This window comes from Nannobrachium achirus (genome assembly GCF_963921795.1).
Source record: "Nannobrachium achirus genome assembly, chromosome: 22".
NCBI classification, from domain to species: domain Eukaryota; kingdom Metazoa; phylum Chordata; class Actinopteri; order Myctophiformes; family Myctophidae; genus Nannobrachium; species Nannobrachium achirus.
Window position 1 is genome coordinate 23,340,206 of NC_137829.1, and position 16,123 is coordinate 23,356,328.

Below are 16,123 nucleotides of genomic sequence, written 5' to 3' on the forward strand. Positions count from 1 at the left end.
GCTCTGCAACCACATGCCTTATACACAGCAGCACTGAGTTTAAAGTGCAATCAGGATCCCAGCACGAAGTCCATGACAAAGGAACAGTTGGTTTTATAGTGCTGGCGACCCTCCAGCACTCATTATTGTGCTGACTGGCAAACAAAGACAAATCTTTTGTGTAAATGTGCTTTTTGTGTGCAATACCTATGCTTTCCAGCTTGTGAGTGGGAGCGATACCTAAGAATTAAGAGAGGAAAAATAAAGGGCAACATAAAAATAACAGTCTAGAGATTTACAAGACTAGAAGGGACAAAACATGTTTGGATTGAAATACGCTACAGCAAGGAGGAATCTGTTGGGATTGATCGTGTTAAATAACCAACTAACTAATAAATAACTTTATTGTGCTGGATCATGTTTGGGTAGGAGGGATCGTTTTGCCCCACTGGGCCAACCTCGTGGGCAGCAGATGAGCTGGAGAGGCTGTGTGTGTGTGTGCGTGCGTGCGTGCGTGTCTATGCACGCACGCATGTGAGTATGTATGTGTGTGTGCTTTCTTTGCTGAGCTGCGAATAGAGGAGCCCCGGCAGCCAGCTTGCTCTAACTGTGCTCTGCACACACTCCAGTCCAACAGCTCGTCTCTTCTCTCTGCTCCAGATGATGCCTTGGATGTAGCCGGCCCACATGAGTGATATGAATAACACACTGGACGATATACACACCGGACGCCTCGGAAAGAAAGCAGAGATTTTTCAGAGTACTAAGGGTAATGTGAGTGGCTTTCCCAACCCAGCCCTCATCCCTTTGCGTGCTCCTTTACTACCACCAAATGCCCAGAAGACCAGGACTGCTCTCTGCAAGGGGAATAGGTAAGACTGCTTTCTCATTTGTTCTTGGTTGGTTCTGTGGTTACGCTAACTTGAATCTGAGCTTAAAGCATTGCTTACTTCTACAGCCTTAGACAGTATTTCTTAGTTTATACCTAGCTACTTACTACTTAGAGAGAGTAGTAAACATATGTTATTAAGGAACATATACAATGTGCCGATCCCTTGGAGAAGTATAGTGCAGCCTTTGTTTTTGAAAGAGTAGTGCACAGAGGTGAGGACTTTGTACTTGTAAACACTATTGGTCTGATCCATACACAACTGTCATATCAACAGTAGACTTCAAGATTAGTAGATTCCAGTTCTTCCAGTAGAAGAACCGGAATCAAATCAAGCACCTGTTACTTTATGGGTGATAATTAGTAACTCAGTAACTGCTGTGTTTACCAAGCAGTAAAGGAGATGTCAGTCTGAGAAAGACTAACTTTTGGAATTGAAGGCCTTTTCTCATCAGCCTGTGTGCTATGCTAACTCTGGAACCTCTCTTCTGTTTCCTCATGAAATTTGTGTAAAGTGTCGTCTAATCGGACACACTATTGTGAGAAGTTTGTTCTGGTGGAGTTTGATGAAAACTCCATCAGCCACTCCCATATGAAGCTTTTTGAACACGCACTATACAGTATGTCCCTATAAGTAGCAGATGGACTTTCTGTGATCATGCCTTAATATTTTTAAGGCAATATTTTTACATGTGTCTGTTGTTCATCAGCGATTTTAAAATACAAGTACTTGCAGTCTGTTGAAAATAAAACTAAACTTTCCCTTTTAATAATGTATTTATGTTCTAACAAAGATTATTCACAGCCTGCCTATAAGGCATCTCAGCTACCATATATCGTTGAAGTGAGGGGCAGCTCTCATATATGCATTGTTATCTACCATCTTATCAAATGTCTGTTTGTCTGTGAGTGGGGTGTGTCGTCTGATAGCTGAGAGCAGATGGGGGCCATGCTGAGAAGGCCTTGTGTTTCTGTTCAGGCCTTGTCTGTTTGTTTTGAGGCTATCCTCTGCTCCATTATATGCTGCTCCCTTCTCATGTGCACAGGACACATATTTTTGTCTCCAACAAAAGCACCAACGATATCTTGGGACCATAAGGCACTGCTCTCAAACTACAGCCAGGATATATAGGCTGTGAGATCTGATGTCTCAGGTAGACGCTTAAAGATCCCATGACTTGCTGCAGGCCCTCTCAGCAGCAGACTGTTCCAGCCTCCAGTAATACATCATCACAATGACATGGGCCTGGGCTGCATGGGACTGCCTTCAGCCAGCAATACAGTATAAGGAAGATATACAGACAGTCATGATATTGTGTGCAATGTGCATTAACCACATGAACCCTAGTGTCCCTATTCATGTCAAAAAAGGTGAACATTGTGCAAAAATAGGCTAACATTCAGCAAAAGTAGGTGAACATTCCTTAGAAATAGCAGCTGTATGAGCTCACAGGCCTGATATACTTAGTTTACTTTGTGTCCTGTGCCAAAGATAGCTGATCTACAAGTTCACAGCACGTTGCATGGTGACGCATTGTTAGCTTCTAGATCAGCTATTTTCGGTATTTAACGTACAAAGTATATAGGATTTATGGTTACGTTAGTGATGTCAAATATACTGTATGTTTTATGCAGTCTCCTGTCCCGTCTCTCTCTATTCCAAGGGGCATTACGGAAGGCGAGGAGTCACTGGCTTCCCCTGTTCCAAATCCTTTTCCTGAGCTAATTCACTCAACTGTCTCTTCCCTCGTGTCTGAATGTTTATTGCCATGGACCAAAAGCAGTGCAACTCAGGTGAGCATTTGTTCCATTTACCACAGGGTCTTGTGTGACACAAAGAGGCATGTTATTTGGGGCAACAAGGCTTCTGTGTTCTGTTGTATCATTTTTCTATACTTAACCTCAGGCACATTGTCATGTAACTCCAATTATGGGGACAGTTCCAGAGAGGCAGCCACAGGACATGTGTAAATCCAAAATCCATGCATAGCCAAGTCGTGTTTGGCGTGCAGTTTGTCTGAAACTCCAGGGCATGCATGGGAAGGTGGAACCAGTTGTGCGAGTATGGAGATGAGTTGCAGTCAGGGGATGAAAGTGCCATGTCAGCACACTGTGACAGTGCAGCCACACTATGACTTGACTGTGAAATCCTAACTTTGTAACTGGATCTACTACTAATGCCTAATTTATTCTCCCATCATACGACCTTGTCACGCGCCAAAAAAACAGCCAATCTACAAGCTCTCAACGGGTTGTCATGTGACTAGTAGATCGTCTTTTTCCGGAGCAGGACACCGCTGTGCGTCAGTACACCTAGTCAGGACTGAAGCAGGCAATAGATGTAAAATTCATAATGCATCACTTGTCTTCCTTTATTTCACAATAACTGTATAACAGGGGTCTTCAAAAGAGGGTCCTCAGAGTTACTACAGGGGGTCCTCCAAATCTTTAAGTGATAGAAACTTTTTTTTTCTCCTTTTTTATAATAACCACTTGAACCCTAGCATCCATATTCTGAGAACTTTAGCCAAAAATAACAGATCTACAAACTCACAACGCCTCGTGCTGCGAGGCGGTGTGAGCTTGTAGATCGGCTATTTTCGGCAAAGAGCTTTGGTGTAGAGGGGGAAAAAGAGCAGACTAAGTACAGAGTGAAAGGTCATATTAATTTTTGACAGTTCAAGTGGTTCAATATCTGAAAACACACATTGACATGAATCCAAAATACACTGATGATTGTGCTGTCAAACGATGAAACTACATTGAATCTATGAAAGGATTGCGGGGGTCCCTGCTTCATCTCTCTCAACTAAGGGGTCCTTGGCCTGAAAACGTTGAAGACCCCTGCTGTATGATGTATGTGAGATATTGTATATAGCACAGTAGTCCCACAGTCCCACGTAGTGTACGCAGCCTTCTGTTATCATAGGGTGTGTAATCTGAAAGGAGATGAATGTGGAGGAGTGGCCGTTAGCACTGGATAAGCTTTCACTCCAATCCAGACCCTGAGCCAATACTGTTAGATCTCTTTACATGGCATTCCATTCTCCATGTGGCTTCAGGGTGCAAACATCTAGTTGAGTTTTGTGTCCCTTTGTTCGCGGACCGCTAAAACATTTACTCTTCAGTTGTTACTCGCAAAGCCTTGTACTTTGATCAAGGGATTTTCCCCCCCTTTACACTACACATTCCCGAGTGTTCGTTTAACTGTGGATGTGCAGAAATGGATCACTGAAATTCCATGGGTACATTTTTAAGCGCCATATACACCGGGCATGATAACTATAAAAATAACTATATTGTTTACCATTGTAATCTTGTTATAGTCGATGTGAACACTGCCATCCACTTGACATTTTAAAAACGATTCCTTTTATAGTTATAGTTATAGTGTGTATGGCCCTAAATAACACTGAGTTAAATTAACATTTTAACAAACTTTATTTTAGTCTATTTAAATATTTATAAAGGCAGGACTTCCTAATCTGTCTCTCCTTTTCCAGTCATAAACACTGATACTCACTTGTAGTATCATCCATTTATCTCTAGGCCTATTTGTCAGCAATTTATTGACTTACTAAATAATAATGTGCAACGAATATAGTTCAGTCAAAGACAAGTACACATGAGCTGATGTTAGGAATTCAGTAATCTGCCAAATCAATATTGTAACAGAGATTGAATTGAATTGAAGACGTAGCCTAGGTTTACTTACACATGTGCTGGTTTCTCACGCAAAACAGTCAAATGTCACCAGCCAAAAATGTTTCATGAAACAAAACATGTAGGCTACTTTTAGGAGCAGTGAATGTCAGTCAAATTAAATACTTATCAACAAATGTAGATAAAAGTTTCTCAAAGTGTTCAGTAAATATTGTAATTTTAGCTCACATGATTATTATTTTACTTTTTAGCCAAAAGAGTGAGACAAAAATTCTTGTTCCCTCTTTTAGGTGCAAGTCAGCAGTAAATGTGTACTTCTGCACAGCTGATTTGATTAGATTTGTGCTCATGTGGGATCTGTAGTTCATGATTTATGAGGTAATACAGAACTCACTGCCACATTCTAAAAAGGGAGCACATTCATTATGTTGAAAACCTAACAATTATGGTTATGCTTCAAAAGTGGATAGATTTCAAAATGGAATCTTTTCTATACGTTTTCCCAGGGCTGTTAAGTCTGGTTAGTCAACCACTGAACATTCTCTGGAGGCTGATCCCTATAGACTAAAGCTGTGTGTGCGTGTGCGAAGCGTGTGCGTGTGTGCATGCATGCGTGTGAGCGCACGTGTGTGTGTTCGCGACTTCACGCGTGTGTGCATGCGTGTGTGGTGAGGGGGAGCAAACGTATGACTCATCATTGGAAAGGCTGAAATTACAGAGTTCAGCAATGACCAAGGACTATCGGCAGCATTAGACCTCCCTTGGTTTTTAACAAGTTACTCTCAAGCTTAGAATGAATAATACAGGTTTCAACATGTATTTACAATTCCACTCTGAACAGCTCTTCTCTGTTCAGGAGCCTTCCATTGTGCGGTGAAGTGTACAGCCTGATTTACAATAGTGAATAGGCTTAATCAGATTTGTATCTGTTATTTGTGTTTCTGTTCATAGTTTGATAAGATTGTGACCAAAGAAATCGCGATTTATGATATTATCGTGATAATTAAAACTCACTGAATGCCACCCTTTATTAAAAATCTACAAAACTGGTGCCATCCATTTTGTTTAATTTTAACTTTTTATGGGGGCCAAAATCATATTTTGTACTTAAATTACATATATAAATCTATACTTCTATCGAAAGCCACACTACCCCTCTTACAAAGGAAAAAATGTATATTTATATATATATATATATATCCTATCATTAGATTTGGGCTTCAATAGAACATGTGTAAGATGTCTTGATCATCATCATATGTTCATGCTGTCATTGGGCCTGTGTTTTCTCTAGAGTGTAATGGCCTTTGAAAACCACCAGGTGGTGTTCTCCTACTATCTGATCACACATCAGAAGAAGGAAGAGACACGTCCATTTTGTTTTGGTCCGGGCCTAGTTGTTTACATCAGTGCCAGGCCTTTTTGCTAACATGCTATAACACTTTCGAGCCCTGCCGATCGCTATCAAGGGCTCTGATGGCCGAATGGATGGCACGGCTGGAATCGCGTTATTTTTTCGAGTTTTTTGAGTACTTATACTTCGTCTGGGAAGCACGGCAAGTGTATAAACAAACGTTTTATTATTAACTCATTAAAAGCCAACCCCGCGATGTCGCGGGAAAAGTAATAGAGTATCTATAGTGCCATCCACGCGATGTCGCGGGAAAAGTAATATATTACTGTAACGGCGAGTAAAAATACCTAGTACAATGGCCGACGCTCCGGAGACGAAATCCGCGCTGATTTGTCATCATCACGGCTCCACGAGCACACAATAGTCATCCCATAACATTGAGGTGGACGGCCGATCTCATCTTTAATGTCCATTATCTCAAAACTACACTTTAGAAGCTAGGATGGAGGCAGATGCTCGCTTATTTTACACAGTTATAAAAGCTCCCGGTCGGCCATTACACAACTCCACGTGGACACGCATCGGTTCCGGCGCACGATCCGATGACGTCAGACCGGAAGTACTTCCGGTCTAGACTTCTGGCCTTCAAAATAAGACAGCGGCCGTTAATGGGGCCGGGAGGGGGCACTCTGGACCCCCTAATCCGTTAATGTCCTGGGCTCAGAATGAGTTAACATTAAAACGGCCGGAACCAATGTTCGGTTATACCGGTTTCCCGTCGGACTGTGTTACACTGGTGCTACAGTCAAATCTGTCGTGGCGCTCCGGTCACGGAGGCTTATGGCTAACTTCTAGAGCGATTTTTTTGAAATTACAATTATGAAAAAATGATAAAACTTTTGATTAATTAAAAAGACGTAAAGTGCGTTTATGGCACTCAAGATCAAAGACGTTTTAGTCGTTTATGGCGTTCAGTGAATTAAAAGCCATTATCCTGGGGCAGAACATTTGCCCACATTTGCAGATCTACAAGCTCACAACGTGTCACAATGCGACGCATAGTGAGCTTGTAGATCAGCAATTTTTTGGCAAAGACATTTGATAGAGTGAAAAAAGACTATCAAATACGCATATTATAAGTACGTTTTACCAATAGAGGGTTTAAGTGGTACCAGATATGCAGCTGGGAAAATAAAAGCTGGATTGATCCCAGTGCATGACGGAGGACGATATCGCGCTAAATAAAATCTCTGCGATACGATTATCGTGAGTGTTTTTTATACTCTATTTCCTCCTCACACAACTTGGGATTCACATCAGGAAATGAGTGAGTGATTGTAGAGCTTTTATGCTCTTGCCAGTCTAGGTACAGATTTGGCATTTGGGATTTTGGCATCAGTGAAAGTTTCCCTGCAAAGAGCGCTACGACATGCAGGTGACCTTACCCTTCAACATGGTAGCTTCCTTGTTAGCGGAATCTCAGTGTGAGATGCTTATGTAACTCAGTGATGAGGCTTTCCACTTCATGGGCCTGACAGCCTTTCACTTAGCCTTTTCAGCACAAGTATTTGGAAGACAAAGGGAATATGTCAGACCGAACAGCTGTTTATGTGTCACAATCCCCATGTCATGGGGTTATGACCTCTCCTCAGTAGCACTCAAGAAACCAATGACATCATTGTTCCAGCCCTCAGCGCCCAACCCCCGCACCGCCCAACCCTCCAATCTTACAAATGAAACCTTTCTTTTGAGTTTCCTTGTGCGTCCTTGAGGGCAGTTATTTTCCCATCAGTTGCATTGAGGCTCTATAGTTTGCATTGCAAGCGTTATGCCTGATTTAGTTGTGTGCGGGTGTCACACAACAAAAATATCATTATTAACATATCACTATTGTATAATGTCCTTTGACTTAACGGGGAAAAGAAAGAAGGGGAGAAAGAGAGAGAGATCATAAATGTTTTGGTTGCTACTGAAGTGGTGGTGTTTGTGCCTGTTGCTATGGTAATTCAGATGCTATAGCACTGTGATTCCCAAACTTTTCAGGTCGAGGTCCCAAAAGAGAGTTTAGAAGTTTGCCCGGGACCCAAACTAGAGAAAACGGCAGATCTAGAAGCTTATTTATGGTATTTCTTAGATTTGTTTGTTTCAAAGAAGAAAAGAAAAGAGGGAAAAAATATTTTTTATTAAATATATATTTATTTTTAAACGTAGGAAAAGAAGATAGGATTTTTACTTGAGTCGAAAAATTGGTCCGCGACCTACAAATGGTTCCTGAACCACTGTTTGGGAAACGGTGCTATAGTGTGTTTGGCCCACGATCCTTCCCTGAATTGTTGCAAGGTCTTTTGGTTGACATTGCTTTGTTTTACACAGGCTTAAAAGCTATTCCAGTCGTGAGAAACCCATTTTGCATGAGCTCCCTGTCAGCCGTGCGTTTGCAGTGTCATGGTGCATTTCCATAACAAAGCCACAAAGTCATGACTGCCACGTACATCTGTGTGCAAGCAGACCACAGATCTGCTGCCTGACACAACTTCATAGTATATAGTGTTAGTAGTATTAATTCCAATAAATAAAATAGATATAACCAGTATATGGGTAGATTAACCACTTTCAACCGGGCATCCGTATTGTGGCATTCATTATCTTGCAATAAATAAGTGTAAAAAATAAATAAGTGAAATCTCTGGACATCTGTCTGTACGTCTGTCTATAGTTCACGTATCTCGAGAACCGTTTGACCGACGACTTCACACTTGGCGTGCATGTTGCCTAGAAACTCTGCAGCCGCAATTAGGTGCTCCGGTCAGAATTATATCGGACTCGAAAAATGTGCTCCTAGGGGCACAGGTCTCCGCCAGGCCAGGTAGATGTGCGTGATGTTTTTTGGACAAAATCTGTAGGAGTAATAGGAGTAAAGTTGGCTTAGCAAAAAATTGCCTCCTGGCCGATGTGAAACATTTGGGGCAGAGGTTTTTTCTTCACCTCTAGGGATTGTTTCACACCGATTGGTCCAGTTAGAGGTAAAAACGTGAATACCATGAGGCCAATTTGAAAAATTTAGGATGGCATTTCTCCCTTGACATAATGGGAATGTGTGTGCAAAGTTTCACGGCAATCGGACGCTGCGTTCATGATTTTAGGCATTTTGTTCAAAAGTATACCACTCCTGCTAACTAAGCCTATCAGGATGGAATATGAAAAGTCGGACAGATCCGCATTGATCACTTGACTATGAAGATGCTGTGTACCGATTTGCGTGATGTTTGGACAAAATCTGTGGGAGTTATATTAAAAAAAGAATTTCGCACTATAAGAGGCCAATGTGAACAAGTTCTGCTCTGATCGGTCCAGCGGTGCTGGAGATTAGCTGTACACAGATGAACGGACACACACACACACACACACAGACGTGCGAAAGCATAGTCTGCCGAGGCTGAGACACAATTAATTGATTAATAAAAATGAAATTCGCTATGTCTTCTGAAACAATGTTCAAAGGAGTTGAAAATAATTGCTGTCAGGCAGAAACCAGCTAACTCCATTTTTCCTTTTTTTTCATCATCAACGCTATTGAACACTCTTTACACCTCTGTGTTGGTTAAAAAATATCGATCCAATGAAAAGTATTAAAAAGCGCTATGAACTTCATTGGATCCTCAAACTGTCTACAAAACCAACTAACTACACCCCCTTCTCCCCTGTGTTCCACACAGAGCCTGCAGAGCAGAGTATAAACACACTTTATTAACAAGGCAGGGTTTATTCCCCTGTAGTCTTTAAAAGTAACTATGCAGTGTACCAGTATTATCAAACTTGAGCACTGACGCTAAACATAATACATTGTATTTTTCTGAGGAGAGCAATGTGACAAGAAATGTGTGGATTTCTCTCGCTAGCCATGGATTATACGATACGACTGTCGCCTGACAGTCATGTTAAAGGGCTATTCTCTTGCTAGTTCTACTGAAACTGCAACTCTGTGAACCCCTCTTTGCAGAAGTTATTGTAATATTTAAATCCATGCTTGTTATTGTAGGCATATTTAAGCAGTGTCATGAAGAATCAGGGCATTAATGGGGCGGCATAGCTCAGGGGTAGAGAAACCGTTATTAGAGCACGAAGGGTTCCCGAAGGGTTCCCAGTTCGAATCCGGGCTCCCCCTGAGTTAATGTCGAAGAGTCCTTGAGCAAGACTCTGAACCCCTAATTGCTCCCGGTGAGTAGGTTGGTGCCTTGCATGGTTTCCTCCGCCACCGGTGTATGAATGTGTGTGTGTATGGGTGAATGTAATGCACAATCTATGTAAAGCGCCTTGGATAAAAGCGCTATATAAATGCACCATTTACCATTTACCATTAATTCATGTGAACTTGTAATGCATTGTGAGCTTAGAGATCCATTGTCAGCTGTGACATGACAGACACTGACGGACAAAACCTGTTCCACTTGAGCTGGAATTTGGTAAAGTGGTGATAATATGCAAGTATCTGACAATATATAAAGTCACAATATCAACTTTGATGAGGCAGTATTGCAGTTATTTGATACTGCAGTTTTTTATTAGAAGCCTAGTATTGTATTTGTTATTTCTTTACAGTTCGATGTTGGATTATACATTTGTGCTTGTAAGAGTGCATGAATGTTGCTCTTTTGTCCGCTATTCTTTAGTTATTTTCCCTGGCTTTAGTTTATGCGAAAAATGTATTGAAGATGTTCATTGAAATATTTGCCGGAGGATGAAGACTAGCGCGTGTCTGTGTCTACTGTAAGTTAAAGAGGTGGTGCCATAGTTTTGTACTTTTTCTGTTTTTCATGTGTCTAGGAGGTTGAAAGTACTTCATTAGACCCCCTTATGTGTTGTTTTTTTTTTAGAAATGATTATTCTCTTAGTATTTGTTTGTTTTCTCTTGGAGGCTGCCACCTTGTGGTGAAAAGTGTCAGTTAAAAAAAACAGATAAGATGACATCACAGAATCAACTCCTCCCCTATTTACCATTCACCCAACACTGTGGGGTGTGGCTATATCAGCTGGGTCACCACCCACCATGCCATCCATGCATACTTAATGAACTGGGGGTGTGTCCACATAAAAACCCAATTCTAACTCTTTCTGTATACTTTTTTGGAAAAAATCTTCCTCCTAGTATAATCATAATACCTGATAATCATGTTTTATAGGGGGGGGGGGGGGGGGGGGAATCATGGCACCACCTCTTTAAAGACTGTAAATTAGCCAGTGTTTCGCTGAATTCTGTGAGCTTATGCCTGTTCAGAATATGGGGAGGCATTGCGGACTGAGGAGTCACAGAAAAGATCACTACTAGCGCTACTACTACTACTACTCTATCTACCTATCCTCCCAAGAATAGCAGATGTAACACGTTCAACTTGTAGATTGGCTATTACACTACTAAGCGTTTCAGTCATCAAATTACTACATGGCATTGCATTTTTATTTTCAGGTAAATTAGGCCAACTGTAATTGTGAGGACAGATCTGTCGACATAGTGAGTAAATCAGTAAGTGTCCTATACCACTCCAGCCTTCTCAGCCTAACAGCCACTTATGTGTTTACCTTGTGAAATAGAATCCTCCTGCACTTTGGAGCATGACCTCAGGAAAGATCCCATTGGCACTGTCGGGGGCTTAGCTTCTTCAGCTATTGGCATAGCCACAGCATCACATCTCTGCACTCCTAATACAGACTCCCGGCAATGCATACGATTGCTATGACGAGTGTTTATTAAATGGAGAAACCTGTCATGCTACCTTGCTGTCAGTGGTGGCATGTAAATAAGTACATTTACTAAAACACTTGAGTACAGATTCTAGGTACTTTTATTTCACTTAAGTAGTTCCTTTTTATGCTCCACTACATCTTGAGGCAAATGTTTAACTTAGTGCAATACAGTTATTTGTTAGTTACTTTGCAGATTTAGCTTATTAATACAAAACATACATCAACTGATAAATGTTGGTGTTTTATTATAGTTTAAGCTACTCAATGAACATGAAGTAATTCAAATCAGCCCCACCTTTCCAGCTGCAACATGAAAGTGCTGAACAAATTATTACAATTTAATATGTTTGTGAAATGGGCTATTCAGCATAATGTTTACTACTTTTTGATGCCAATACCTTTGTACTTAAGTAACATGAATGCAGGCCCTTTACTGGTAACATGGTATTACAAAATGTACTTAATTATAAAATACGAGTACAACACATATGAACACTACGAGTGTTTATTAGATAAATAAATCACACAGGGACTTTATCAGGTGGTGGAAAATATCAATATTTGCCATTAAAAGATTAGCTGTTTCGGTAATTACAGGATGTTTTCTTTTTCTTTTTTTGTTCTTTTCTCGATGGCGCGGAACCAAAATAGTTGGAGTTTAGACAGGTGGTGCCCGAGTGGCTGGCACAGCGTCCAGACTCCAGGAGGGGCTACCGCATGTTTGGACTCTCTTACCCAGACACCAGACACACAGACCCACACACACACACGCATGCACACGCACAGACGCACATGCACACAGGCACTCCTCCTCCAGACAGAGCACCGTTTCCAGACGGCGTTGGTGTTCAGTTCAGTATATGACTCAAAGGGAATGTCTGTACCCGGTCTGTACTGCCAGCACTGTCATTTTAGCAGGAACTTATACCTTGTATAAGTGCAGAGGGGGTGGAGGAGGGCTGATGTCTTCAAGGTTGCACATTTTAGAGTCGTTTACTATTCCAACAACCATCTTTTCCCTTGAATGAATCTGAAGGTGAATAGCCTTGTACCGTCTGATTTATATAGAAGACTTTAATACATATATATATATATATATATATATATATATATATATATATATATATATATATATATATACACTCGCCACAAAAAGTTCGGAAATCTAACTTTGGTCAATTATATCTCCCCTTTAACTTTTTCAGTGCCAGATGATGTTATTTATTATTGGGTTTTGTGCCAGCAAAAGCACCTTACCTTTGCGATGTTATAGACAAAGATGTATTATTATTTTTTTCATTATTATTTTTTTATTTTCTCCTTAAAGAGGTGTACCGTGGCTAGAGGGCAGCCTCATGCAAGAATTAATGTGAAAATGGCCGCAGTAGGCTACCATAGGTCAAGGCAGCTCAGTCGCTACAGAGCAATAGATCCAGAGAAAATCACATGGAAGTGTTTTGTTACTCCATTGATGCTAACGTCCAGTGGGTTTTTGAGAGTACTTTTACGGGAGCTGTCTCAACGGTACACACTCGCGCGACCCCTCATCAGTTTACAGACATCAAACCAAGGTACAAAAGAACGAGCCAAAGAACGTACAATTGGCATTGCGCCGCCGTCAAAAATGGGGCGAACGGGAACGTTCAAAGCGTGGATAGAGTTAATAAACCCAAATGGTATTGTGTTTTATATCATTTTCATTGCTGATTTGTCACCTTTACAACGAGAAACAGCTTGTAAGCATCGGGCATTCGAGGCATGAGCTACACAGCCAAACGTGTGCGCTGACCAAAGATTTGCCAACATTCGGTCCATTATATCCCCCCTTTAATTGTGCCAAATGGTATTGTGTTTGATATCATTGTTATCGTTGATTCGTCACCTTTACAATCAGGTACAGTTTGTAAGGATCTGGCATTCGTGGAATGAGAAACACAGCCAAACGTGTGGGTAGCGCTCCTCCAAAAAATTTCAAAATGGCCTGGCAGGCCTGCAATACTGTTCTTTTGGTCTTCACCTTTGTTACTTGGGGCATTGAATGATTGCACTCTCTCACAGTAATAAGGAAAAGAAAAAACAACACATATTGGCAATTTTTACACTTTATTGCGACCGTAGGTCGCACTTTACTATCAAAACCACCACAAAGTGTAAGTAACTCCGTCCCTCCGTCCCTCCGTCTGTCTGTCAGTCTGTCTGTCACACCTCACACGTCACATTTTTTCCCTGCTTATATCTCCGCAACCGTTGCCCCGATCCATGCCAAATTTTGCACACACGTTCCTTGGCTGCCAAACTACAACCTCCAAGGACCCCCGGAGCTCCAGGGACCCCCAGGTCCCTGGGGGACCCCCAGATGTAAAAAATGACCAAATGCGCAAACATGACCAAATGACCACCCCAACGGGGCTGCTCACGGGGAATTCCCGGGGACCACCGACTCCTGGTGCTCCAGAACGGATGCAAAAGTGGTGGCGCCCCCAGTGGAGGACCCCCTACACTGCAGCTCACATAAAATGCCGTAACTCCGGCTAGGAGCGACCGGGACAGCCGGGGCCGGTACCTATTCGTCCGCCTTGCCGGAGCGGAGACCCCACCCCTCATTTCTCACATGGCCCTCTTCTAGCGCCACCATGAGGCCGATTCTTGCAAAACACATTTTTGGACACTGCTCCTACAATTTTCGCCCTAAAATCACGCAAATCGGTACACAGTATGTCTACACTCATCCCATCAACATGAATCTGTCCCATATAGCGCCACCTCCAGGCCGATTTAAAAAAAAAAAACATTTTTGGACACTGCTCCTACAGATTTTGCCCTAAAATCACGAAAATCACTACACAGTATGTCTACACTCATGTCATCAACATGGATCAGGAAGATTTTGGCAAAACACATTTTTGCCCTATTTGTGGAGATAAGTGACCTACGGTCGCTTATCTCCCGATTAGGGAGCCTTACTGGTTAATGTTAAGCTCAGTGTCAGGGAAGCCCAAAACGAGAGTAAATGCCAGCAGAACGGTATATTGCAAGCCATTTTGGCAAAATTCTGGTCGGCGCTACCCACACGTTTGGCTGTGTAGCTCATGCCACGAATGCCCGATGCTTACAAGCTGTACTTCGTTGTAAAGGTGACAAATCAACAATAAAAATAATATAAAACACAATACCATTTGGGTTTATTAAAGGGGAGATATAATCGACCAAAGTTAGATTTCCGAACTTTTTGTGGCAAGTTTATTGCGACCGTCAAGGCGCACTTACTATCAAAACCTCCACAAACTGTGAGTCAGTCAGTCAGTCAGTCAGTCAGTCAGTCAGTCCGTCCGTCCGTCCGTCTGTCTGTCACACCTCACACGTCACACTATTGCCCTGCTCATATCTCCGCAACCGTTGCCCCGATCCATGCCAAATTTTGCACACACACTCCTTGCCTGCCAAACTACAACCTCCAAGGACCCCCGGAGCTCCAGGGACCCCCAGGTCCCTGGGGGACCCCCAGATGTAAAAAATTACCAAATGTGCAAAAATGACCAAATGACCACCCCAACGGGGCTGCTCACGGGGAATTCCCGGGGACCACCGACTCCTGGTGCTCCAGAACGGATGCCAAAGTGGTGGCGCCCCCAGTGGAGGACCCCCTCCACTGCAGCTCACATAAAATGCCGTAACTCGGGCTAGGAGCGTCCGGGAGAGCCGGGGCCGGTACCTATTCGTCCGCCAAGGCAACGCGGAGACCCCACCCCTCATTTCTCACATGGCCCTCTTCTAGCGCCACCATGAGGCCGATTCTTGCAAAACACATTTTTGGACACTGCTCCTACAGATTTTGCCCTAAAATCACACAAATCGGTACACACTATGTCTACACTCATGTCATCAACATGGATCTGTCCCATATAGCGCCACCATCAGGCCGATTTTTTCAAACACATTTTTGGACACTGCTCCTACAGATTTTGCCCTAAAATCACGCAAATCGGTACACAGTATGTCTACACTCATCTCATCAATATGGATGTCCCATATAGCGCCACCATCAGGCAGATTTTTTGAACCACATTTTTGGACACTGCTCCTACACATTTTGCCCTAAAATCACGCTGCGACCTGACGGTCGCTTATCTCCCGATTAGGGAGTCTTACTGGTATATATTGTATTATTTGTAGTTTCGCCATTATTTTTTTCGGTACGGTTATAACATGAAATAGGTTTAAATATTCCACAGACAAGGCGCAGAATGATATTATATAATCATCTCAGTGAGCAGGCTTGTCAACTCTCCTGAATTTCCCAGGAGTCTCCTGGATTTTGAACCCCTCTCCTGGGAATCTCCTGGATTGGCTAATCTCCTGGATTTCTCCTGGATTTTGTATCAAACTCCCAAAATTCACCAGAACACAGGAAATGACATCTACTATGTTAAATTTGTTCTGGGGGAGGACCCCCAGACCCCCGCTTTAGGGGTGGGGGCAATGCATGCAAGAAAGTT

At 42.3% G+C, this 16,123-nt stretch overlaps 1 protein-coding gene across 1 annotated transcript in view; it reads left to right on the top strand.

Moving 5' to 3' along the window:
- Positions 1-465: 465 nt before the first annotated feature.
- The window catches only part of grb14 (growth factor receptor-bound protein 14), a 46,750-nt gene continuing 31,092 nt past the window's right edge, over positions 466-16,123 (top strand). Inside the window, exons 1-2 of the mRNA XM_080752615.1 lie at positions 466-851; positions 2,533-2,662. Of these exons, the coding sequence (XP_080608741.1) occupies positions 667-851; positions 2,533-2,662 (315 nt within the window). The 5' untranslated portion in view covers positions 466-666. The remainder of the gene's footprint in view (positions 852-2,532; positions 2,663-16,123) is intronic.